This window comes from Lepidochelys kempii, chromosome 5 (assembly GCF_965140285.1).
Source record: "Lepidochelys kempii isolate rLepKem1 chromosome 5, rLepKem1.hap1, whole genome shotgun sequence".
In the NCBI taxonomy this organism is placed as follows: Eukaryota; Metazoa; Chordata; order Testudines; family Cheloniidae; genus Lepidochelys; species Lepidochelys kempii.
The window spans coordinates 21,962,434-21,987,930 of NC_136384.1; the positions used below are offsets into that span (position 1 = coordinate 21,962,434).

General features: G+C 39.9%; 1 protein-coding gene across 4 annotated transcripts in view; it reads left to right on the forward strand.

Moving 5' to 3' along the window:
• The window catches only part of MALT1 (MALT1 paracaspase), an 81,595-nt gene that overhangs the window by 41,439 nt on the left and 14,659 nt on the right, over positions 1–25,497 (forward strand). For all 4 annotated transcript variants that reach the window (XM_073343639.1, XM_073343640.1, XM_073343637.2 and 1 more), the window contains 4 exons: positions 2,096–2,128; positions 6,738–6,941; positions 20,554–20,731; positions 23,745–23,819. In XM_073343639.1, the coding sequence (XP_073199740.1) occupies positions 2,096–2,128; positions 6,738–6,941; positions 20,554–20,731; positions 23,745–23,819 (490 nt within the window). The remainder of the gene's footprint in view (positions 1–2,095; positions 2,129–6,737; positions 6,942–20,553; positions 20,732–23,744; positions 23,820–25,497) is intronic.

Below are 25,497 nucleotides of genomic sequence, written 5' to 3' on the forward strand. Positions count from 1 at the left end.
GGCTGCCAACTAGACATGGAGCCATTGATCACTACCCGTTGAGCCCGACAATCTAGCCAGCTTTCTACCCACCTTATAGTGCATTCATCCAGCCCATACTTCCTTAACTTGCTGACAAGAATACTGTGGGAGACCGTGTCAAAAGCTTTGCTAAAGTCAAGAAACAATACATCCACTGCTTTCCCTTCATCCACAGAACCAATAATCTCATCATAAAAGGCGATTAGATTAGTCAGGCATGACCTTCCCTTGGTGAATCCATGCTGGCTGTTCCTGATCACTTTCCTCTCATGCAAGTGCTTCAGGATTGATTCTTTGAGGACCTGCTCCATGATTTTTCCAGGGACTGAGGTGAGGCTGACTGGCCTGTAGTTCCCAGGATCTTCCTTCTTCCTTTTTTTAAAGATTGGCACTACATTAGCCTTTTTCCAGTCATCCGGGACTTCCCCCGTTCGCCACGAGTTTTCAAAGATAATGGCCAATGGATCTGCAATCACAGCCGCCAATTCCTTCAGCACTCTCGGATGCAACTCGTCCGGCCCCATGGACTTGTGCACGTCCAGCTTTTCTAAATAGTCCCTAACCACCTCTATCTCCACAGAGGGCTGGCCATCTCTTCCCCATTTTGTGATGCCCAGCGTAAAAGAATAAATGGACACAAATCAGATGTCAAGAAGTATAACATTCATAATCCAGTCGGAGAACACTTCAATCTCTCTGGTCACACGATTACAGACATGAAAGTTGCGATATTACAACAGAAAAACTTCAAAACCAGACTCCAGGGAGAGCCTGCTGAATTGGAATTCATTTGCAAATTGGATACAATTAACTTAGGCTTGAATAGAGACTGGGAGTGGCTAAGTCATTATGCAAGGTAACCTATTTCCCTTTGTTTTTTCCTCCCCCCCGCCCCGCCCCTGTTCCTCAGATGTTCTTGTTAAACCCTGGATTTGTGCTGGAAATGGCCCACCTTGATCATCATACTCATTGTAAGGAGAGTGATCACTTTAGATAAGCTATTACCAGCAGGAGAGTGGGGTGGGGGGAGAGAAAACCTTTTGTAGTGGTAAACACCCATTTTTTCATGGTTTGTATGTATAAGAACATCTTCTGTACATTTTCTGTATTTTCCACAGTATGCATCCGATGAAGTGAGCTGTAGCTCACGAAAGCTTATGCTCAAATAAATTGGTTAGTCTCTAAGGTGCCACAAGTACTCCTTTTTGCTGCTAAGAATGAAGTGTTACTGAGTTAAGGTGACTGGCTGCCAAACATAAAAATGGTTGTGATGATATAGTGTCAATCAAAGTAGAGATCAAATAATGTAATTTGATACACATTTGTTTGTGTTGGTGATTCAAATATTACTCCATTAGGAATTATCCCAGACACTGGTTCCCAAAAATGTCACATCATAAAGGCCATATAATTCCTGTGCTGGACACAGAAGACAGGTTTACTTTTGATTTACATTCCAAGAGAATCTATTGACAGGGTTGTCATGATATATGCATGTTAACAAAAGGGGTAGGCATTTCACCCACCTGTTATTCAGCACTGAATATCGTTGTTAGCTCTTCCATACCACTGCAAGTGGTGAAATAAAAATTAAAGAATTTCTAGCAAAGCAAATTTCTAGCAAAGCAAAATTCTCAACCTTGCTAAATATAGAACATAACCCAACTCATGATCTGTTTGATTCCCTGCAATACATCTGATCAGAGAGGCTATACTGTACAGTATTTCAGATTTTATTGAAAATACTAACATGTAGTTTGTAAGATCAAAATCCACATTTCCTTGCCATCTCAGGTTCAGGGTGTAAAATCCCCCCCACCATACATATCCTACTAGAGCAAATGTGCTGGAGGTGGGAAATTAGGATAACAGCAAATAACTCATATTGCTAGGCATTAAGAGTGAAAACTTGTGCTGCAAAGTTAGAAAGGAAATAAAGACCACACCAAGCTATAGAAAAGAACTAGCTGAGATAGGGAGCTGTCTTAAATTAAACAAATGCACAACTTGTTTCTCTAATGTACACAACTACATTTGAAACTACTGATCCATGTTTTTCCTCTCTTTTAAATAGACCTTCAAGAGCAATCAGCTGACAGGCCTTCTGGTGAGTAGTTTCATATCCATGATAAATAATGTATATTCTGAACAAGAAATTGCTAGGGCAATACGTCTGCAGTATACTTAATGGCTATATTAAGAGAGGTATAAAAATCTCTGCAGCTTATTGGTTCTTTGGTTAGCAAACTTTAAGTATTTTAAATTAATTGGCATAGAATTGCCTTTCGGGTCTCATAATTTCTAGCTCCTTCTGTCTGTGGTCTCAACATGTATGTTGGTGCAGTATTTGAATGGTTTGACAATCTAAGATGGTAGAATTAGAATTGTTTCACACACAAGGTGGTTGTAATTTGTCCGATAAGTGAAAACTTTTGTCTCTTCCTCTATTTTTCCTTAGTATAGGACACCTGAGTTATAAATCTGTTTATTAGCACCGAATAGCTCACTGTATGAATCTCTCTGGTATTCCCTCATGCCTGCCTCTGTGTTACATGATCACCTATGCCTTCAGATTAAGGTGGAAAGCAAGGGGTTTTTTTTAATTAAATAAAAATAAACAACACAATAATAATAGGTGTTCCTCAGTCAGTACATGAATATCTTGGCTGCAACAAATACTTTCTGGTGGAAATGTGTGCGCACTGACTGCACACACACAAGGTTTGAGTGTCATGGTAAGTGTTGCAATACACTTATTAGATGAGTTCTGCCATACTTTACTAAAGATTAGGGTTGCCAACTTTCTAATTGCACAAAACCAAACATCCCTACCCCATCCCTACCCCACCCCTACTCCTTCTCCAAGGCCCCACCCCTGCTTGCTCCATCCCCCTCCCTCCGTCAGTCGCTCTCCCTGACCCTCACTCATTTTCACTGAGCTGGGGTAGGGGGTTGGGGTGTAGGAGGGGGGTTAGGGCTCCGGCTGGTGGTGCGGGCTCTGGGGTGGGCCCCCGGGCATAAGGGGTTTGGGGTGTGGGAGAGGGGTTGGGGCTGGTGCATGGGGTTGGAATGCAGCGGCGGTATAGGCTCTGGATTGGCGGTGTGGGCTCCAGGCCCCTGCAGCCCCTAGGTACAGTGGACGGCCAGGGAGGTTCAGGGTGTGGGCTCCAAGCCTCTTGCGCCCATAGGCACCACCTCTGTAGCTCCCATTGGTCATGGTTCCTGGCCAATGGGAGCTGCAGAGCCAGCACTGGAGCAGGGGCAGTCTGCAGAGCCTCCCTCCCTGCCTGCCCATGCGCCTAGGGGCTGTAAGGACCTGGCAGCCTCTTCTGGGAGCTGTGAGGAGCTAGGGCAGGCATGGAGCCTGCCTTAGCCCGGGACCCTTGCTGCACCATCGACTGGATGCCTGGCAACCCTACTAAAGGTATAATATGTTTCCTAACTTTATTGTGTGATTTTAATCTTGTAAGTAGAGATTGTTCTTCAAAGAAAAAAATAAGTGTGATGGGGAGAGAGAAGGTGAAAGGGGGTCTCTACACATTACAAGGGACCTATCTAATTGGGACATGTCATTTATTTATTTATTATTATTATTAACTTGAAACCACCCTGTTAGCACATCTGAACTTCCATCTTCTTGTAAAATCTTTCTTGCTTGACCTTCTTGTGAAATATAACCATACCACTTGGCCTTATTCAGTACTCTATTTTGTGCGTGGGTTCGTTGCATTTGGGCTGGAAATCTCTGATCAGCCCCCCTCCCCCCCCCCCCCCCCAAAAAAAAGGCCAAATTACCTCTTCGTTGCAAACATTCTAAGTTATATATTTTTGACAGTCTGATTGCCTTAGTAGTCTATCTTTGATTGATTATTAGGTGTCCGGAATGGCAGATACAAAATATATGCCTATGTTCAACCTGATTTGAACATTTGATTTTCAGAAATCATAAAGTTTATAAATAGACAATTAAAAGAACCTCATAGCTTACAGGCATAGACACATCATAGCACCTCTGGTACCGTGTTTGTTATAGTCAAAGAATTCCTAATGTCTAAGTTAAGCAACAACTTTGATGCTCAGTTTCTTTTAGACAAGGGGAATTTCTTACTCCATTGTCCATTTTTGGGGATTTGGCCTTGAGGTAGCTTGAAAACGTCCACTGGAATTGGATTCTTTGGCTAAGAACCTTCCTTGTGAAAGGGAATAAACATAGACTGTAACAATAAAAGGTCAAAGCATTTTGTTGAAACAGCTAGATACAAGCTGTGTGCATAATGACAGGCGTCCATGCCATAATAAGTCACTACAGAGAGAAATTGATTGCTGTTTTTGCCTGAGCCAATTCAGTTGTGTTATACAGAAGAATCCACACAGTAGAAATAAAATGGATCTCGTACATCTTGACACCCAGTACAAGTTGAAACTCCGTACCTCATTACAAATTTTGTGGTTTTCCCTGTTACAAGTATCACAGTCAGATACTGGGCAGAAGTTATGTGCTGAATCATGCAATTCAGTCTCTCTTATTAACAGTTTTGAATGATCACTGGCTAGAGTTAATAAGCTTGCTACCAAAGTTTAGCGTGGTGTGATTTCAGATATTAAATTGTGTATAATAGGATCTAATTCTGGTAGCCAGTTTACTAGCAACTAATACACAAATTCCAGGTACAACCTCCTCTTCCCTTAAAATCATAGTTGAGAGTTAGTGCTTCCATGACCTTAACTAGAAGCTCTTTACATGGATTTATTTAAACATCCTTGCACTAAACCCTTTCTAGAAAAAGCATTGAGTTCATATCCAAGATATTAATAAACTCTACTGGCAAAATAGACCAGTACCTTTCAATTTCTTACCATAAGAATAGCACATGGAAATTCAACTTGTGTATGTTTAAGCAATTTAATTAGACTTGATGGCATGTAAATTGTTTTGTTAATTTATGGCTCCTAATTTGTAGTGTTAAGTAAGAATAGTCCAAAAATGCAGTGTGGTCAGCATAAATAGGCAAGTGTTAATAACACAACATTGTACAAAACATCTAAATAGGTGGTTATTGAAGCCCTGAAAGTGTGTAATTTTTAAGTATCTCTCTAAAATGGCTTTCATTATACTGTAGCTTAGCTAGTTATAGCACTTCCTATAAATGACCTGTTTCTCTCTTTCACTCGAAAACTATGAACAGCCCAAACAATAAATAGACTTGGAAGCAAATGGCTTAATTTTTTCTGCCATTTGAACAGGTATCTACGGAGCCTTGGTTCTTTTTTTTTATTCACAAAAAGAAAAGGAGTACTTGTGGCACCTTAGAGACTAACCAATTTATTTGAGCATAAGCTTTCGTGAGCTACAGCTCACTTCATCGGATGCATACTGTGGAAAATACAGAAAATGTTCTTATACATACAAACCATGAAAAAATGGGTGTTTACCACTACAAAAGGTTTTCTCTCCCCCCACCCCACTTTCCTGCAGGTAATAGCTTATCTAAAGTGATCACTCTCCTTACAATGTGTATGATGATCAAGGTGGGCCATTTCCAGCACAAATCCAGGGTTTAACAAGAACATCTGAGGAACAGGGGCGGGGCGGGGGGGAGGAAAAAACAAGGGGAAATAGGTTACCTTGCATAATGACTTAGCCACTCCCAGTCTCTATTCAAGCCTAAATTAATTGTATCCAATTTGCAAATGAATTCCAATTCAGCAGGCTCTCGCTGGAGTCTGGTTTTGAAGTTTTTCTGTTGTAATATCGTAACTTTCATGTCTGTAATCTTGTGACCAGAGAGATTGAAGTGTTCTCCGACTGGATTATGAATGTTATACTTCTTGACATCTGATTTGTGTCCATTTATTCTTTTACGTAGAGACTGTCCAGTTTGACCAATGTACATGGCAGAGGGGCATTGCTTGCACATGATGGCATATATCACATTGGTAGATGTGCAGGTGAACGAGCCTCTGATAGTGGGGCTGATGTTATTAGGCCCTGTTCATCATCTGGACCTCGTTCCTCAGGCCTTACCCCTTACCATGCCGCTCAGAACAGCAGGAGCTCACAGCCACACTGCTGTGCTGTGCTGCAGGAGCGGCGGGCCAGAGTGCTGGTGGCGAGCTGAGGCTGTGAGGGAGGGGGAACAGTAGGGGAGGGGCTGGGAGCTAGCCTTCCCGCTGGTTGCTCAAGGGCTGGGCAGGATGGTCCCGTGGCCAGATGTGGCCCGCGAGCTGTAGTTTGCTCACCTCTGCCTTGGAGGCTTTTCAGCTGCAAAAAAAGTTTTAAAGATAAAGATGCTGTGAATCTTTTTGGGGGAGGTGAAAAGGTATAATTTAATAGTCAAATAAAACCAGACAGTTGCTTCCAAAGCAGTTTTGAAGGTGTGCACTTTCCCTCTTTCCCCTCCCCCAAATACACACATCGAAGTCAACTGGACTCCCCCTGCATGTATGAAAAGTCACTTGTGGGATCAGAGTCTAACTTCCTAACTTAAAGGCCAGTGATTCTGTGTGCATGCTTGTGCAGCTTGGGAATCTGTCATGCACTTCTCAGTGCGGGATCTGGGTTTTAATGAGAGAATCTGTTGTTCATGGTCAGCATAAAATACTACAATATACTAAATATTGCACATGCACTTAGATTTGAGAATAGCTCATCTTTTAAAAAAAAACACCTTATATTTGATTCAAAAATGTATAAAAATATGTTCATTTCTTTACAGCAATTGACAAGGTAGCTCTGTTAATAGGAAACATGAGCTATTGGAATCACCCTCAGCTGAAAGCTCCAATGGTGGATGTCTATGAATTGACCAACTTGCTGAGACAGCTGGATTTCAAAGTTGTTTCTCTGCTGGATCTTACTGAATCTGAGATGCGGAATGCAGTGGATGAATTTTTACTTCTTTTGGACAAAGGAGTGTATGGTAAGAAAGTCATGATCTGTCCAACTAATTTAGTAAAACATTTTTTGAGTCAAGAACACTCAGACGTTAACTTTCACCTCTGCCAGATCACTAAGTCCTATTTGACAGTAAAGCAGACTTCACTGTAAATAGCATGTATATGGGGGGAAGGAGGAAGTGAGTTAAACACCCGCCAACACATCCTGTGGCTTTGAGTAAAAGGTATTGTTGCTTTTATTAGTGAACAGATAAAATCTTTGAGCCTCTTTTAACCACACCTAAATGTATAGTATTCTGCTAAATACTGCTATGTATTTTCATATTAAAAGGTGTATTATTTGCTAAAGATTGCTGCATTTGTGTTGCTTGTTTTGGTAATGGGACATGCATAATTGTGATCTAGGGAAAAAACCACTTAAGCAAGAGTCAGCGCTGTGTAGTGTTTCCCAGAATGCACCAATACAGTAAGGTAGTGTAGCAGATGTAAATGCACAAACCTACTTGCAGTGGCGGAAAAGAAGCTGTGAGGAAACAATATTACTTGTAACCAGCTAGTTATCTGCCACTAACTGGTTACAAAATCACGAATGAGCCCTTTGAGTCATTGTGCTACATGCATTTGCAACTTTACACTCACTATATTTTGTTAACTTTGTACTCCTACAACTTAAAGATGATGTACAAATGAGGAAAAAGTTGTTTTGCTTCTTCAAGACATATAAATAAATTCCTTTTCTGCTTGCTTGTTTACCTTGGGACTGACAGGTCCTGTCTTTCCTTTTTTTGCTGAAGGTCTCACTGGAAAACCAGGAAACTGGAGGGGGGAGCTTTCTCAGCCTTAAATTACATGGGTAGTAATAATTTATTTGTATTACAGTAATGTCTAGAAACCTAAACCCAACTTGAAACCCTGTTAAGCCCGGCGCTGTATGTACATAGACTAAGAAACAATCCCTGTCCTGAAAACCTTGCAATATAAATAAACAAGACTAAGACTGGGAGAAAATAAATGTTATCCATGTTTTTTTAAATGGAGCAGGGTATTGAACCTTTAACACAGATCTTTTCTCCCAACTTTTTGTCAAGCTTTTAGATTAAATAGATGGTAATAAAAATTTCCTCTCCCTCCCAAGTTGTGGTGGTTTTCACTTCCTTGGTACTTGTGATGTTGTCCTGCTAGTTCTGCAGTAGTTCTCTATATGGGGTTAGGGTAGACAAACCTGAATTTCTAATGTGGAAAAACAAGCTCAGAAAGCTTTTAAAAAAAGCTAACACCACAATATTAGCCCTTCTGTATACGTAATGAAGAAACAAAAAGAACTCGAACTAAATTTGTCTTTATAAGTCACCGTTAGATTGTAGAGAAAGAAGCTGGGAACTCTAGTGAAAGATATGCCATGAACTTCTGATGCAGTTGCTTGTCTGCAACTTCAAGTGGCCAAGGGTTCATCAAATAATGTTAAATCCTAAGGTCCCTGTGACGTTGCACTCCATATGTTTTATGGAAACATGCTTAAGAGTGTGAATACAATGTAACTGGAATATCTTTATGAAAAAGGTCTCTTGTGAGATATCATAACAAAGATTATAACCTACTGAATATATTCCTCCTATTTGTATATATGAATCATTCTTGTATCTGAAGCTAGAAATATAAAGTATAACTCTGAGGTCCTATTGTAATTATGCAAAGTGTGGGCCCTTAATGGTGGTTTAGAATCTTGATGGCTCCCATTGACTAGGACAATTGGTTGTGGATGGTTTATTTAGCTGTGTATGTGTGGGCCAGCCCATGGGTAATGAAGAACGAGGCTTGCCCAAGGGGCAATTTAAAGGGCCTGGGGCTCCCAGCAGTGGCTGGAGCCTCAGGCCCTTTAAATTGCTTCCAGAGCCCCGCTGCTGGAGCCCTGGGGTAGTGGCTGCGGGGCTCCAGCGGCTATTTAAAGGGCCGGGGCTCCTCTGCTTCTACCGCCCCGGCCCTTTAAATAGCCGCCAGAGCCCCACCGCCACTGCTGCGGGGACTATTTAGAGGACCAGGGCGGTAGAAGCAGGGGAGCTGCAGGCCCTTCAAATAGCCCCCAGAGCCCTGGAGTAGCGGGGGCTCCAGGGGCTATTTAAGAGGCCGGGGCTCCAGCTGCCTCTGCTGCCCCAGTCCTTTAAATAGGCGCTGGAGCCCCGCCACTTCCCCAGGGCTCCGGCGGCTAATTAAAGGACTGGGGCACTAGAAGCAGGGGAGCCCCAGGCCCTTTAAATAGCCTCCAGAGCCCCAGGCTGCTGCTGCTGCTACCCTGGTGGTGGGGGGGAGGAAGAGGAGAAGGAGGGGGAGCACTTACTTTACAGGGTGGGCTGGGGCTGGCTCTGACCCCCTCAGCCCTGCCCCTTCCACCCTAGGCCCCGCCCCTTCCGGGGGCCAGAGCTGGCCCCAGCGTACTGGTAAATCACTCAACTTACTTTCACCCCTGTCTTACAGTGACATGTGACCATGTCACCTGGTAATGAAATGCATCTTAAATCTGGTACTTTTCCATTTAGAAGGAGGGGTGGGGACCCAGAGAGACAAAAGAACCTTGCCTTGTGCCAAAGCTATAAAATGGGCGGTGGGAACAGAACAAAGGGGGCTGCCAGTCATGAGAACACCCCTGCTTTCCACCTAAGATGTCTGCTGGAACTAACAAGGACTGTACCAGGGGAAAGGATTGGGCCCAGACTAGGAAGGAGTCTAGTCTGTGAAAGAAGCTTATTGGAACATCTCTGGGGGTGAGATTTTAAGTGTAATCAGTTTCTTAATGTATTAGGCTTAGACTTGCGTGTGTTTGCTTTATTTTGCTTGGTGACTTTCTTTGTTCTGTCTATTATTACTTGAAACCACTTAAATCCTACTTTTTATACTTAATAAAATCACTTCTGTTTATTAATGAACCCAGAGTAAGTGATTAATACCAGGGGGAGCAAACAGCTGTGCATATCTCTCTATCAGTGTTATAGAGGGCGGACAATTTATGAGTTTACCCTGTATAAGCTTTATACAGCGTAAAACGGATTTATTTGGGGTTTAGATCCCATTGGGAACTGGGTATCTGGGTGCAGGAGGCAAGTAACCTGTTGAGCAGTTTTTGGTTAAAGTCTGCAGCTTTGGGGGTGTGGACCAGACCTGGGTCTGTGATGCAGCAGCCTAGTGTGTCTGGCTTGACAAAAAAGAGTTCTGGAGTCCCAAGTTGGCAGGGAAAACGGGCTCAGAGGTAATTTCAGCACATCCAGTGACAGTCCCAAGAGAGTCTCTGTGACTGAACTCGTCACAGTCCCAATTCAGGCAGAACTCAAACAGAACTGTTAGTGAACACCTCTGGTGGAACTTCTCCCTGAATAAATACTGCAGGATTTGCCCCTTCATATATCTTCATGTATTGTGTAGGGAGAGCAATATGTGGACAATGACAGGGAGAAATAAGTTAGAAAATGGCAACTATAAGCTATTTCAGGATTGAGATAAAAGTGTACTTTGCAACACAGGGCTAACTTTAATAAGTTTAAATTTAGAATGATATCCCCTGGATATTGACAAATTATGGATGTGCAAACTAGTTTACAGGATGAATATTGCACATCTGGTGTCACATTGAGCTTAAATTTCCCCTTTCCCCCTGGACAGGTTTGTGATTTAATTCACAAATTAACTATGCTAGTTAAGTATGCTAGTTTCTGGTGGAGTTTTTTGTCATTAAAAACTTGCCTTACAAGCGAGTCATTGCCAGTACTGTGATAATGGGCAAGAGATGAAGATTGAGCTATACTGGTGAAATGTATCAACAATTTTCTCACGAGCATGTGGCATGGAAAATTGATCTGTCTTTCCTAAGTCTCATCTTGAAGGGGGAAGCTGAGTTACTGTCTCTATTACCTTGAAAGTGGAATAGATCAATTCAGCCAAAACTTTACTTCTTTATTAGGGAGCAGGCCACCCTGAATTATCTGATGCAGCGTGTGATGAGAGGTCTGCTGTTGACTAGCTAGATTTGGGTTTTTTTAAAGCTGTTTTTGTGTAAATTACTTTTAAAATAAGGATTTAGGACAGAGGCTAGAATGCTAAACGTAGGTGTCCTATACAAATGGCTCTAGAATTCCCCCCCTACCTAAATTCAGCCAAGAAACTGCTTAATCTGGTATTTTACTGAAACGGGTGCCAGGCCCACATGAAGTTATTTCTCTGCGTGGCTTTCACACTCATGTGATACCTGATGCTTGATAGGACTGGCCGACCTGACATTCAAAATATCTTTCACCATTTATACATCAGAGCAAAGACTCACAATCATATGGACGTTTATTATAGCTGTAAAGTTCACTCAGCTTTCTGATGGTATGACTTCCATTTGCCTCTCATGTAAAATACTTACGTTGTTTCTTGTGTGTTTGGGTGAGCTATGGACTCCTATTCTGTTTAAGGCTCTCTGTTTAAGTTAGCTGTTAACATGAATTAAAAAAATTAAGTGACCAGAGACTTTGACGTAATTCATACTAGCTCCACGTCAGAGCATTTGCAAAGTACATTTATACAGTTTAACCTTCATTTTTCCATCTAGCTGATACCTGTGGAAGCCAAGCATGGCATCTCCCAGTAAAGTTTATCATTAAACCTTTATAAAACTACTTTATCATTTAAATGATCATTCTGGATAGTAACTATGAGTGTCTCAGAAGCAATATAAAATATGCTGTCAGGGTATAAATTGCGAGTGATTTATTGCGTTTTAGTGGGCACAGCTCCAAACATAAGAGGCACAGCTGCTACTCCCATTTAGACCTTGTTTCAGATATTCATGATATTTACCATGACACTGTGTAATTACTACTTGCTGCCAGGAATGTGGCATTTCAAACACTGTTCACTAAAAGTAGAACTGATAAACAAATTGGTGATGGTGGTCTTGGTACTTTAGTTCCTCAATATATTTGTTATTAAATGCAATGCAGAATTATTGTGCTCATCATATATAAATGAGATGAGAGATGTAACAGCATGCATTTTAAAGATTGAAAGTAATCTGGCTATTTTCTTAGTAAAAACTCTGGAGATAACTTAAAATGTTGATTTCTGTGATCCTGATATTAGTACAATAACTGTTTGTGACCACTGCATCTTAAATACTTTTGCTGGCTGCTCATCAGATATCCTTAACCCAGTTACTTGCCCAATGACAGGAAAGAAATCCAGTTACCATTTTAAAATAAACCTATCTGGGGCAGAAATGCTCTGATAAAAGGTGTTCCTGCCCACTTTGTTTCATAACCCTATGAAAAACATAGTATGTGATCATGTAATTAAAGGCTACTATATGCATACATACAGGAGGCTGGATTAAAGTTGCATAGGCATTTCCTAGCTTCTGAGTGCTTTTACAGCAGATCCTTTCAACAAGTCGAAGTATCTGAGGCAATAAGTCCAGCAGTTCCCAAACTGGGTCACTACCCAAATGGAGTAACACCATCAGCAGAGGGGGTTGCGGCAATCCCAAGTGTGCGGTGGAAGCACTCTTGCTCTACATAGCATGACCTCACATGCATCATACGTCGGAGGTCACAGTGTGCAGAGGACACCATTTTGCTCTTCAAATGGTGTCCCCCATGAGGCATGACCTCTCACATGCCGTGTGTAGAGAACACCATTTTGCTCTTCAAAATGGCATCCTCCATGCTGTCTTGGGTCCTGGAAGGAAGTATTTCATCAAAATGGAGTCATGATGGCAAAAAGTTTAGGAACCTCTGCAATAAGCCATGTTTCCAGATTTCTGAAATATAAATGAGATGGATATGATGTATTGTAAGTATGTTTTATAGAGTGTGAGGCTCATATTGGCTCACAGGTCCCACTTTGCTGCCTGGCAACTTTGGTAACATCTGCAATCATATAGATGGTGGTTTATAGCTAATAATAAGGAGATTAGAGCCAGGCTTCCCTGACAAGTACCCTAATTTACTGTTTCTATATACTCACCCTGGGGGAAAAAAGGCTCCATAAACTCCCATAGTTTAGCTGTCATGTTTCTAGCTATTAACGTACAGCAGACTGACTGTTTTTCTCTGTCTTATTTATTTGTCCAGGGTTGTTGTAACATTTTTGTTTTTTGAAACCCAGCATGCTTAGTAAAGACACAATGAGAATGGAACCATTGTCAGTTCTTGAAATACCTGTGGCACTCTGCAACAAGAGGAAGGTTTGGATATTTATTATCAATAATATTCAGAGCTGTCATCATTAGTGACAAGTTTTGGAAGGGATATTAAACCTTCTCCTTCAGAGTTTAAGCCAATCTAACATTAGAAACAAGGATGAGACCTATTTGGGGGACAGATTATCCCACATCTGCCTATGGCAGGGTTCTTACACCTTCCTGGTATCTGGTGCTGGCCAGTGTCGGAGAAAGTATATTGAACTAGATGGACATATGGTCTGATCCAGAGTGGCTATTTCTATGTTCTGAAGGGGAGAGAAGGAGGAATTATGACAAAAAGTGGACAACCTAATGAGGATAAAATATGCCACCCATCTTTACTCTGTTTTTTTTAAAAAAAGCATTGGGGGAGAGAGGAATCTTCTTCCCCCAGCTCATCCCTGCAGCTCATCTCAACTCATATAAAGAACATTCTTCCTGAAAGAATGGCTGGCTGGCCTTCCTCTTGTTTAAGGAACTTGTTTTCATTTGTGAGGATTGTGTGACATGATAAAGTAATGACATCCAGTCCTCACAGGTGTAAACAAACAAGTCCAAGGCCAGCCGGCTTTCCTCTCAGGAAGAAAGTCCTTTAGATGAATCAAGATGAGATGCTGTTCTGGCAGATTGGGGGATGAGCAGGCGGAAGAAGATTCCTTCCCAATCACCCTCCACCCTCCAAAAAAGTATTAGAAACAAAAGTAGCAAAAGTGGGAGGCACATTTTATCCTCATCATTTTGTCCACCAGTTAGGCCTAATATCCAACACTCCAATTTTGTTTCATTACATTCTGGCTCCACATCATCTATTTTTAAACAAGCATAATTTCAACAGTCCTTGGATTATGTCAATGGGGCCTTTTTGGTTTAGACTAATCCAGTTTCTCTGTCTAGTTCTCTTGCACCAGTTTTTAACATTCAGTGTCTTAAACAACTTGACCTATTTTCATGGTTATTGTAACATCGTAAACTTTTGCTTACTTTTTACAATTGATTTTAGGGTAATTTTGTCCAATAATCACAACAAGGCCTGGCGTGAGTAGACATCATATTTTAGTGCAGATGATGCTTGATCCTGTCACCCTTCCTTTGGTACTGATCGATCCAGTTCTTGGCAGGATTAATCTACATAAAAAGCTCTGTCTAGTTCTGTGTCAGGGTTAGAATACAAGCCTATGCTAATGATTATTTGTACGATATTAATAAATGGCTGACTGCCTTTAAACAGAATAGGACCTAAATTTGGTCCACAACTACCAAGGACCAAGATGTTAATACTGTCTTATCGGTGGCTGTTGTAAGCACTGACTTCACTGGGATTATTTATGTGCTGAAAGTTTGGGTAAACATATTTTAATACCATACGGCATCCAGGCCATGGCTAAGTAGTACAAATTAAATTGCTAACTCTTCAGTTATTCAAACCTTTCTACCATGACTGGTAGTGGATAACAGCTCTCAAAGTGAAGAAACTTCATAAATCTGGGGACTCATTCTGATCTCACTCACTCACTTCATTGACATCAGTGAAGATACTCTTTATGTACTCTGATGCAAATAAGAGCAGAATTTGTCCCCTAATCTTTTTACATTGACCCTATGATCCTGAAAGCAGGAATATAATTGGACACACAGATGCTGCAACAAGTATCCAGGTGTTCACCTTTATTGTAAAAGCAATGTCAAGCATTCAATTTCCAACATTTCAACTAGTGTATATGTAATAGCAATTTGTTAAAATAGGACCATCCAAAATAAACTGGCAAAGTCTATTGAACAAACGAACACAATCAAGTGATTTAAGTTCTGCCTTAGAAGCCAGTTTGTAGATAATGCCTATGATTGGTGATCAGTTACTAAACTAGATAGTTTAGCCATTGCGTACCAGCCATATACAGGGAGAGCATTTGCAGAATGATATAACTAGCTAAAACAAGGAAGGCATTAATTTAGACATAAGTTTATTCATATGCCACACTTACCTGAGTAAAATGCATCTGTATATTTAAAACAAAGACAAAGAGAATTAATTTTATTTAAAAATACACCTATGCAACAGTTGCTCTCATGTGGTTTCGATATGTACGCAAGCACAGCCACAACTGAATTATTCACTCTAGTATGTTAATTTGCACAGTTTAAAAAAATCTTTTAAATACATAAGTTAGTGTGTTGCAGCAGAGATCATTTCATAGTACTGCTCTGTTAGTTCAAGTGGAAGATCAAAGGTTGAATGCCAGATGTGGTCTTATACTCTCTAAGACTGCTATGGTCCATTACTCTTCAAGCTAATGAAGGCGGAGACCTCCTATATCTTCTATTCCCACCTTCCATATCAGGCTCTGAATTTCTTTTGGGCGTGGTGGGGGAGGTGGTACATTTTCAGTTCAGAGAATGTGAAGTAGGCAAGTGCTCACATCTGTAGGGATTGATGCTTGTAATCTAGCTGCAGTCCAGAAAGATCTATTAAAGAATTTTTTATGTTGAATTGAACCTAGATGAGTAGGTGACAAGGATTGTGTTTTATATTGTGCAATAGCTACTTCCATGAGTTGTTCTACAAGGAAATTTTTTCAGCTTTCCATTTGGTCTAGGGTAGGAATGGGTTTAGTGTGAAAAGGTGCTTATAAACCGCTGGTAACATTGGCTAGACAAAGGAGTATAATCATCAGTTCAGGTGGTTAAACAATGTAAGGCCATGATTCAGGAAAACGTCCCTATTCAGGAGAGCATCTTAGCATGTGCTTCAGTCCCAGTGAAGTCAATAGGCTAATGAATGGGGGTAAGTAAAATTTGAAGGCATCCTGAATTTGTATCTGATTAGGAAGTTGATAGGCTCAGGAGCATGTCTGCATGACATTAGTACTATTTTCAATATTGAAGTAAAATACGTGTTGACCCCTGGAGGCTATTTAGAGTTGAGGAATGAAATGCTGTGTTGTTTCCATCCCTAGTTACATATGATATGCTCTTAGTGTTGTTGGGTGACTACCAAAGGTCATTACTAAAGCTGTTTTCTCCTGCTTACAGGCATGGGTTGTGTAAGCTGTGGAATGGTTTGGATGATGCCACTATAACAGTGGTACTAGGCTGACACAATAGGGCAGAAAAATCTGGGGCAACATTCTTTTTAAAGGGTTTGACTCTGTTCATTAGACACATGGACTGTTTTAACTAATACTTCAGTGGTTGTTATTTCCTGGTCTGTGGTGAGTGGTTATCTAGGTACATTATTGCATATTTAGACCTGTATAAATAAAAGTTTTACTAATTTAGGGTTAGATCCAAAGCATTTTAAAGGATCCCTTTGAATACAGTAAGCTTTGAATGAAGTCCTTTAGGATCATGCGCAAAGTGCCTATTAAGCAGATGCTTGGCACTCAAGTTGTTTTCTAACTTCTCAAAACTCACCAGTCAGCTGTAACCACAGGAATCTTGTAATTGTCTTACTGTTAGTTTAGTTTATACTGCAGATTGTTTTAACTAGATGTTATGTCAACTGTAAACCCTTTAGAATTGTACCTTTTTAATCAAGTGATGCTATTATAAGTCTCTGAGCTTCTGCCAGGTTTGAATGGCATCAAAATTCAAGTGGCATTTAAACAATTTTTAGGCTCTCACTTGTCTTGTATTTGCTTTCTGTGCACTTATCTTTACTCTGAATCTAGGTTTACAGTTTTCCATTGGGTTGTGAGCTGTGCTCATTGCATGTAGCAACTTTAAAGGTCTCTGTGTGACTTGGAAGCTTATAAATAATTGAAATTGTTGGTTTAGCTTAGAAGTGCCATGTCAGTCTCATGGTATTTCTGAAACACAAAGGACTGTAATTTAGTTGAAGTTGCTTTTCTTTTATTCCAATAACTAAAATGTAAATCTAGCTTTCTAAATATAAAAGCTGACTTTGATATAGGTGATTTCAGTGTTTTAAATGCACCTACTCTATTTTGAGCACTCAGAACGTGAAATTTTATGATGATGGGTGGTTCATAATTCCATTCATTTATTTTATTTGTATAGAGCCCCAGTCATACTGCCTATGAGGAAGATCCATAGCTGGCATATATTGTCATAACTCCACTGACCTCAATTGACTTATAATAACTTTCACCAACTCAGTATCTGGCTTGGCAACTAGAGTGTACTGCTGACTAAAGTTCCTTTTAAAACCAGATCCTGCAATAGATAAGTTAAGGAAATACCAGGAAGAGGCAGTGGGAAAATATATAAGCCTGTGACCATGAGTTATATAAAGAACAACTAATATACCATAAAAATTTACAAGAGGCAGAAATCATATTCACTGTCATAATTTTTGTTTTTGTTACTGAGATTAAATAGTTTTTATTTGATTTAACTGGTTTTCTTATCAAGGCAAGATATCAAGTATTTCTATTCATAATAGGCTAAATCTAAGGTTTAGACTAAAGTTAACCTTTTGCAGTAAGAAAATATTTAACTGTAATAAAATTTTCTCTGTAAAATGTTTATAGAATGTTTTGAAGACTTAAAGTACTATAAGTGAATATTTATTACAGATTTGATTCAAAGATTATTTTAAAGTGTTATCCTAATCAGTCTAGTAAGAATTTAACTTGAAAAAAAAAATTTTTTAATTATCCAGCAGAGAGAGACACACATCACAGTCATGAATTCTGAACCTGTAAACAGACTTAGAGACCAGACCTATTTTAAAAAGAGTTAAAGTAGTTTAATAACAGATACCTAGTCCTATGTCCTCTCAGTTTTTATGATGTAACAATTGCATTTTTCTAAATTTCAAAATGTTTCTCTCTCCTATTGCTGTAACAAAGCTTCACAAATACAAATGGAGAAGCTGGCTATATGGGGGAAACAATGAAACTGATGATACACAAAGTAATGCCAAATATAAAGAGTAAGCAAGCTGGAAAAATAGAAATATATTTTCTCTAATCGTTTAGTTATAGTAATTTTGGTTACTCATGATAGTAGTGGGGGGAGTTTTCAGACAAGTGTGTCTTTTTAAGTTGACAGTATCCCTTTAACGTTAAATATGTTTGTAACTTTTAGCTATGTAATTCAGTATTATTCCTTTCTGTCTAATATGAAATCTGAACTTACAGATATGCAGATGTGCATGTGCAGGAGCTGATTATACAAGTTAGTACAGCTGCTAACTCATCTATGCACAATTTAACCCTTTGTATAGATCAGTGGTTCTCAAACTGTGGTTCGGGACCCCAAAGTGGGTCACGACCCTGTTTTAATGGGGTTGCCAGGGCTGCTGTTAGACTTGCTGGGGTCTGGGGCTGAAGCCTGAGCCCCACCACCTGGGGCCTAAGCTGAACGCTGAGGGCTCCAGCCCTGGGTGGCGGGGATCAAGTTAAAGGGCCCCTGCCAGGGGCTGCAGCCCTTGAACTTCAGCTTACACACACGCACGCACACACACATCCTGCTGCCGCCAGGTCCAGTGGGTTCAGGCTTTGGTCCCTTGAGTAATTTTTGTTGTCAGCAGGGGGTTGTGGTGCAATGAAGTTTGAGAACCCCTGGTATAGATTATGCGCTATACTCCCATAACAGGCCATAATTCTAGTTGCTAAATGGATTTTTACAAATATTTATATTCAGACTTCAAGGGCATCTTGTTTATACGACAGAATCATAGAAATATAGGGCTGGAAGGGACTTTTAGAGGTCATCAAGTCCAGCCCTCTGCGCTGAGGCAGGACCAAGTAAACCTAGATCATCCCTGAGAGGTATTTGTCCAACCTGTTCTCAAAATCCTTGAATAAAGGTCCTTCCTCAGCCTCCTTTGGAGGCCTATTCCAGACCTTAACTAACCTTATAGATAGAAAGCTTTTCCTGATATATAACCTAAATTTCTCTTGCTGCATATTAAGCCAAGTCCTTCTCCTCCAATCTTTCATGGGCATGGAGAACGATAGATCACAGTCCTCTTTAAACAAGCCCTTGACATATTTGAAGGCTATCAGGTCCCCACTTAGTTGTCTTTTCTCAAGACTTAACATGCTCTGTTTTTAATCTTTTCTCGTAGATCAGGTTTTCTAAACATTTTACCATTCCTGTTGCTCTCCTCTAGACTCAATTCAGTTTGTCCACATCTTTCCTAAAGTTTCCTAAACACAATTGGATGCTGTACTCCAGCTGAGGCACCAGTGCCGAGTGGAGCGGGACACTTACCTCCCAGATCTTATATACAACACATCTGTTAATATTCACACCAAAATGAAATGAAGCTTTTTCACAGCTGAATCATATATTGTTCATGCATATTCAATTTGTGAACCATGACAACCCCTAGATCTTTTTCACCAGTACTGTGAACTAGCCAGTTATTCCCCATTTTCTAGTTGTGTATTTGATTTTTTTTCCTTTCTACTTGTAGTAATTTACACTTGTCTTTATTGAATTTCATTTTGTTGATTTCAGAGCAGTTCTCTAATTTGTCAAGGTCATTTTGAATTCTAATCCTATCCTCCAAAATGCTTATGACCTCTCCCAGTTTGGTGTCTGCATATTTTCTAAATATATTCTCCACTCCGTTGCCCAAATCATTAATGAAAATATTGAATAGTATCTGACACAGGACTGACCCCCTCTGGTACCTCACTAGATATACCCTCCCAGGTGGACAGTGAATCATTGAGAACCATAGTAGAACCTCAGTTACAAACTGACCAATCAACCACAAGCCTCATTTGGAACTGGAAGTACATGATCAGGCAGTAAAGACTTTATTAAAAAAAAAAAAAAAAAAGCAAATACTGTATGGTACAGTGCTGTGTTAAACATAAACTATTAAAAAATGGGAAAGTTTAAAAAAAAGACTTCATAAGGTAAGGAAACTGTTTCTGTTCTTGTTTCATTTAAATTAAGATGATTAAAAGCAGCATTTTCTTCCGCAGTGAAGTTTCAAAGCTGTATTAAGCCAATGTTCTGTTGTAAATTTTCGAAAGAACAACCATAACGTTTTGTTCAGAGTTACAAACATTTCAGAGTTAAGAACAACCTTTGTTCCCTAGGTGTTTGTACCTCTGAGGTTCTACTGTACTCTTAGAGTATTGTTTTTAAACCAAATGTACATCCACCTTATAACAATTTCATCTAGACCATATTTCCCTAGTACATTGTTAATCTAAAGCAATGTTATTTCATAAGTACCTACTGTCTTGTGTTAAAGCAATTTTACTTACCCAAACTCTTCATGTTATGTTTGCACACAGTAGGGTCAATAATTGCCTATTTTTATTTTGACTTTCTGCCCAATCATTGATGATATTAATTGAAAACTCTACCTGGATTAGCAAAAAAGTTTAATTTCTCCCAAACAACGTAGATGTAATGGGTAAAATGCTGGCCCCAGTGCAGTCAGTGGTGGCTTTTTAATGTGTGCGTATACCATATAATCTACTTTTTCCTTTCAGGTTTATTATATTATGCTGGCCATGGCTATGAAAACTATGGGAACAGTTTCATGGTTCCGATTGATGCCCCAAATCCCTATCGGTCTGCAAACTGTTTGTGTGTGCAGAATATACTCAAACTGATGCAGGAAAAAGAGACTGGGCTCAACGTGTTTTTACTGGATATGTGTAGAAAAAGGTAGGATTTCTAGTCTTGAAATGCTTACTGTAAATTGTAACTGTGGATTAATCAGTTTCCTTTTCATGGGAGGGTGAGGAAGGCTAGGGTGACCACATATCTCATTACTTTCCGACACAAAGTGTGAAACTCTCTCCTATTTTCTTTAGCGTTCACACAGCAACAGCAAATTACAACTGGAGAAGGGGGAGCATACTTTAAAAAACAAACAAAACCAGCTAACCAAATAATCAGCTGCTTCCAGGGAATAGGGAGGAAGCTAGAACCACATGTGGCACTTCATGCTATAAATGTTTTTGTAAGTACTTAGGTGGATGGAGGTTGGAGAGAATTTCTAGCTCCAATGGGTTCTGAGAGATCTTAGAGACTGCTCCAAAAATGTGAAAACATGAAGATGGTAATTCAGCTTATTATGTATTTTTGCATACAGATACAACCTATCCGCTCAACAGGTTAAAGAGAAATGTACTAAAGCATCAAACTAGCTAGATAAAACTGATAAGAGTTTTAAGTCAGCAGAGATTGCTGCTGTCTACTGCGTCATAAGACTGCTGTGGCTGGAAGATTTTGTGTTAAGAGCCACTTCAATTAATATGTAGAAACCTTTGATGATATGGAACTGTTGCAAAGTCCTTCATTTGTGACATTTTTGAAGACAAATAGATTTTTGTTGACTCCTTGTATACCAGTGTTACTGGATGATGCTTTCTCCTGCCTCCTGAAAAACAGTTTTATATATACAAGTTTAAAAAATGGAAAGGTTTAGCAGATTTATTTTAATTTAAAGAAACTTAGTTGACTTTCTCCACATGTAAAGTAATAATAAACCCTGTACCTAATTCAGCTTCCATTTGAAGTCCTCTCTTCAGTCAGCCCCCAGAGAACTCTTATTAAGGACATAAGAATGGTTGTACAAGGTTATGCCAGTGGTCCATATAGCCCAGTATCCTGTCTTCCAACAGTGGCCAGTGCCAGATGCTTCAGAAAGAATGAACAGAATAGGGCAAATTTTCAATGATGCATTGCCTGTCGTCCAGTCCTAGCTTCTGGTAGTCAAAGGTTTAGGGACACCCAGAGCACGGGGTTGTATCCGTGACCATCTTGGCTAGTAGCTAGAATAGCTAGAACCTATCCTCCATGAACTTATCTAATATTTTTTTCAACCCAGTTATACTTTTGTCCTTTACAACATCCCCCGGCAATGACTAGGATGGCTGCATCTGTATTGCAGGAAGGAGTACTTCATTATGTTGGATTTAAACCTGTTGCCTATTAGTGTCATTGAGTAACCGCTGGTTCTTGTGTTACATGAAGGGGTAAATAACACTTCCTTATTCACTTTCTCCATACCATTCATGATTTTATAGACCTCTAACACATTCCATCCCTTCATCGTCTCTTTTCTACTCTGAACAGTCCAATACTTTTTAATATCTCCTCATATGGAAGCTGTTTCATACCCCGATAATTTTTGTTGCCTTACTCTGTACCTCTTTCAATACTACTATGTCTTTGTTGAGATGGGGTGACCAGAAGTGCACACAGTATTCAAGGTGTGGGTGTACCATCTATTTACACAGTGGCAAGATATTTTCTGTCTCATCGATCCCTTTCCTAATTGTTCCTAAGATTCTGTTAGCTTTTTTTTTTTTTTTTTTGGATTGACAATGCACATTGAGCGGCTGTTTTCAGAGACCTATCCATGTTGACTTGGAGATCTTTTTTGAGTGGTAACAGTTCATTTAAATCGCATCATTTCATATGTATAGTTGGGATTATGTTTTCCAATATGCATTACTGTTTATCAACATTGAATTTCATCTGCCTCTTTGCTGCCCAGTCACCCAGTTTTGTGAAACAGTGAGGTGGCAAAGTTTGCTTTGGACTTAACTGTCTTGAGTAATTTTGTATCATCTGCAAACTTTTCCACCTCACTATTTACCCCCGTTTCCAGTTCATTTATGAATATGGTGAACAGCAATAGTCCCAGTATGTATCCTGGGGGGACATGGCTATTTACCTTTCTCCATTGTGAAAAGTGACTCTTTATTCCCACCATGGGTTAAAAGATAGGAAACAAGTTACCTTTTATCCTGTGACTGCACAGTTTGCTTAAGAGCCTTTGATGAGGAACCTTGTCAAAGGCTTTCAGAAAAAGTCCTGCACCACAGCCACTGGATCACCCTTGTCCACACTTTTGATGACACCCTCAAAGAATTCTAATAGATTCGTAAGGCATGATTTCTCTTTACAAAGGCTGTGTTGATTCTTCCTCAACATATTGGATTTATCTGTGTGTTTGATGATTCTGTTCTTTACTATAGTTTCAATCAATTTGACGGGTACTAAAGTTAGGCTTACTGGCCTGTAACTGCCAGGATCACCTCCAGCCTTTTTCAAAAATTGGTGTTAACTTAGCTGTCCTCTAGTCATCTGGTTACATACCATGGTTAGTAGATCTGCAGTTTCACATTTGAGTGCCTTCAGAACTCTTGAGTGAACAATATCATCTAGTCCTGGTGACTTATTACCAGAGAGATTATTCCTCATGACCACTACAGTGTTTCCAGAGCCTGTGAACTTCATTGCTAATGCAACATTAATAACCCAATTAAACGTCACATTCTACTGGCCGAAACAAAAATGTAAGAAATATGGCAGATTTTCACATTTCAGCCTTGCTCATGTTGCATTTTGAAAGGAAAACCCATCAAGTTTCCATTAGCCTAAAATGACTGGCAGATTTCAGTGGTTTCAAAGACTTCTGGCTAGGACCGTGGCCAAATTCAACAGCAGTTAATATAAGGTGCCCTCATCTAGTCAATGCATAATATTTGGCTGTCTATTGTTTTCATGAAAATGTTGATGCAGCTAATTCTGTTTACCATCAGTGGATTCATTCTTGATTTAAGAAAGAAAGAAAAATTATCTGTTTTCTATGACATACACTGCAACACTTCCATGATTGGGTTGTCAGATTCACATTCTAAACTTTTGTTTCCGTTTATTATAGAAATGAGTATGATGATACCATTCTGATCTTGGATGCCCTGAAGGTTACAGCTAATATCGTTTTTGGATATGCAACGTAAGGAAACTTCCTCCAACCCCATCAGATTTCAAGGCCAGAAGGGACCACTGTGGTCATTTAGTTGACTTTTTAAAAAAATAGTCCATTCAGTAGTGTAAGAGCACCAGTAACTCATCTCTAATATATGTTCCTACGCTATCCCTGGGCTATTTACATGAATGATTAAAATTGCTCTTAAATTCTGTCTTGATATTTTAGAGATGTACTGGCTATGGTCAGGTCTACACTAAAAAGTTAGATTGACCCAAGTGCATCGCTCAGGGGTGTGAAAAATCCACACCCCCTGAGTGACTGTTGTTAAGCCAACCTAAGCCATGGTTGGACGTTGATAGGTCAAAGGACAAATTCTTCTGTCAACCTAGCTATTGTCTCTTGGGGAGGTGGATTAACTACAGAAATGGGAGAACCCCTCCTGTTGCTGTAGTGTGTATCTACACTGAAGTGCTATAGCAGCTCAGGTGCAGCTATAGCATTTTAAGTGTAGACATAGCCTGAGTGTAGACATATCAGATGTACATTTTAATAGGTTTATTTGCTGTTCCCCATTCAAATGTGAGCTACTGCCCTCAAAAGCAGTAGATGCTAGAGCTTATCTCCCTAACCTGCTGAATGACTCATCTGCAATTATTTTAATAGTCAACTTCAGGGATGCTCCAGCTCATTTCGAATAAATATTAGTTTGGTATTAAAAACTATGGAGAAATAGAAAATGTTACTCCATATGCCCATAATGATTGAAATATATTTTTGTGACAGATAGCAGTTTCCTACAGTATCCTGAATATGAATTTTATTTAATTGGGTTTAATGCCTGTGGAGTCATTGTATTAAAAATGCAGTTGTTTGAGTTGTAGGATTTTATATAATTTTTCTAGGCACATGACCCATGTAAATGCTAGGAACTTCAAAGAACTGTTTGGGCAACACATGAGAAGTGGGTTTTTTAGGAAGTACAGGGTGACCTTTTGGAACCACGCCCTAGGGGAAAAAACCCACTGTCTGCTGTTTGCCTGTTCCTGGAAACTCCAGCTCAAAGACCCCCTCAACTATATGAGGGATGGAATAAACTTTTAATGAGGGTGCTAGTTTTGAGCTAAGGCTGTTATGAACTGGTAACCACAAAAAGAAAAGGAGTACTTGTGGCACCTTAAAGACTAACCAATTTATTTGAGCATGAGCTTTCGTGAGCTACAGCTCACTTCATCGGATGCATAAAGTGGAAAGTACAGTGAGGAGATTTTATATATACACACAGACCATGAAAAAATATTCATTGTAAGGAGAGTGATCACTTAAGATGAGCTATTACAGCAGGAGAGTGGGCACCCTGACAGCAGGATTGTCTGGCTATGTAGACTCCTTCCTCAGGCCCTACGCTACCAGCACTCCTAGCTATCTTCGAGACACCACTGACTTCCTGAGGAAACTACAATCCATCAATGATCTTCCTGAAAACACCATCCTGGCCACTATGGATGTAGAAACCCTCTACACCAACATTCCACACAAATATGGACTACAAGCGATCAGGAACACTATCCCCGATAATGTCAAGGCTAACCTGGTGGCTGAACTTTGTGACTTTGTCCTCACCCATAACTATTTAACATTTGGGGACAATGTGTACCTTCAAATCAGCGGCACTGCTATGGGTCCGCATGGCATCACAGTATGC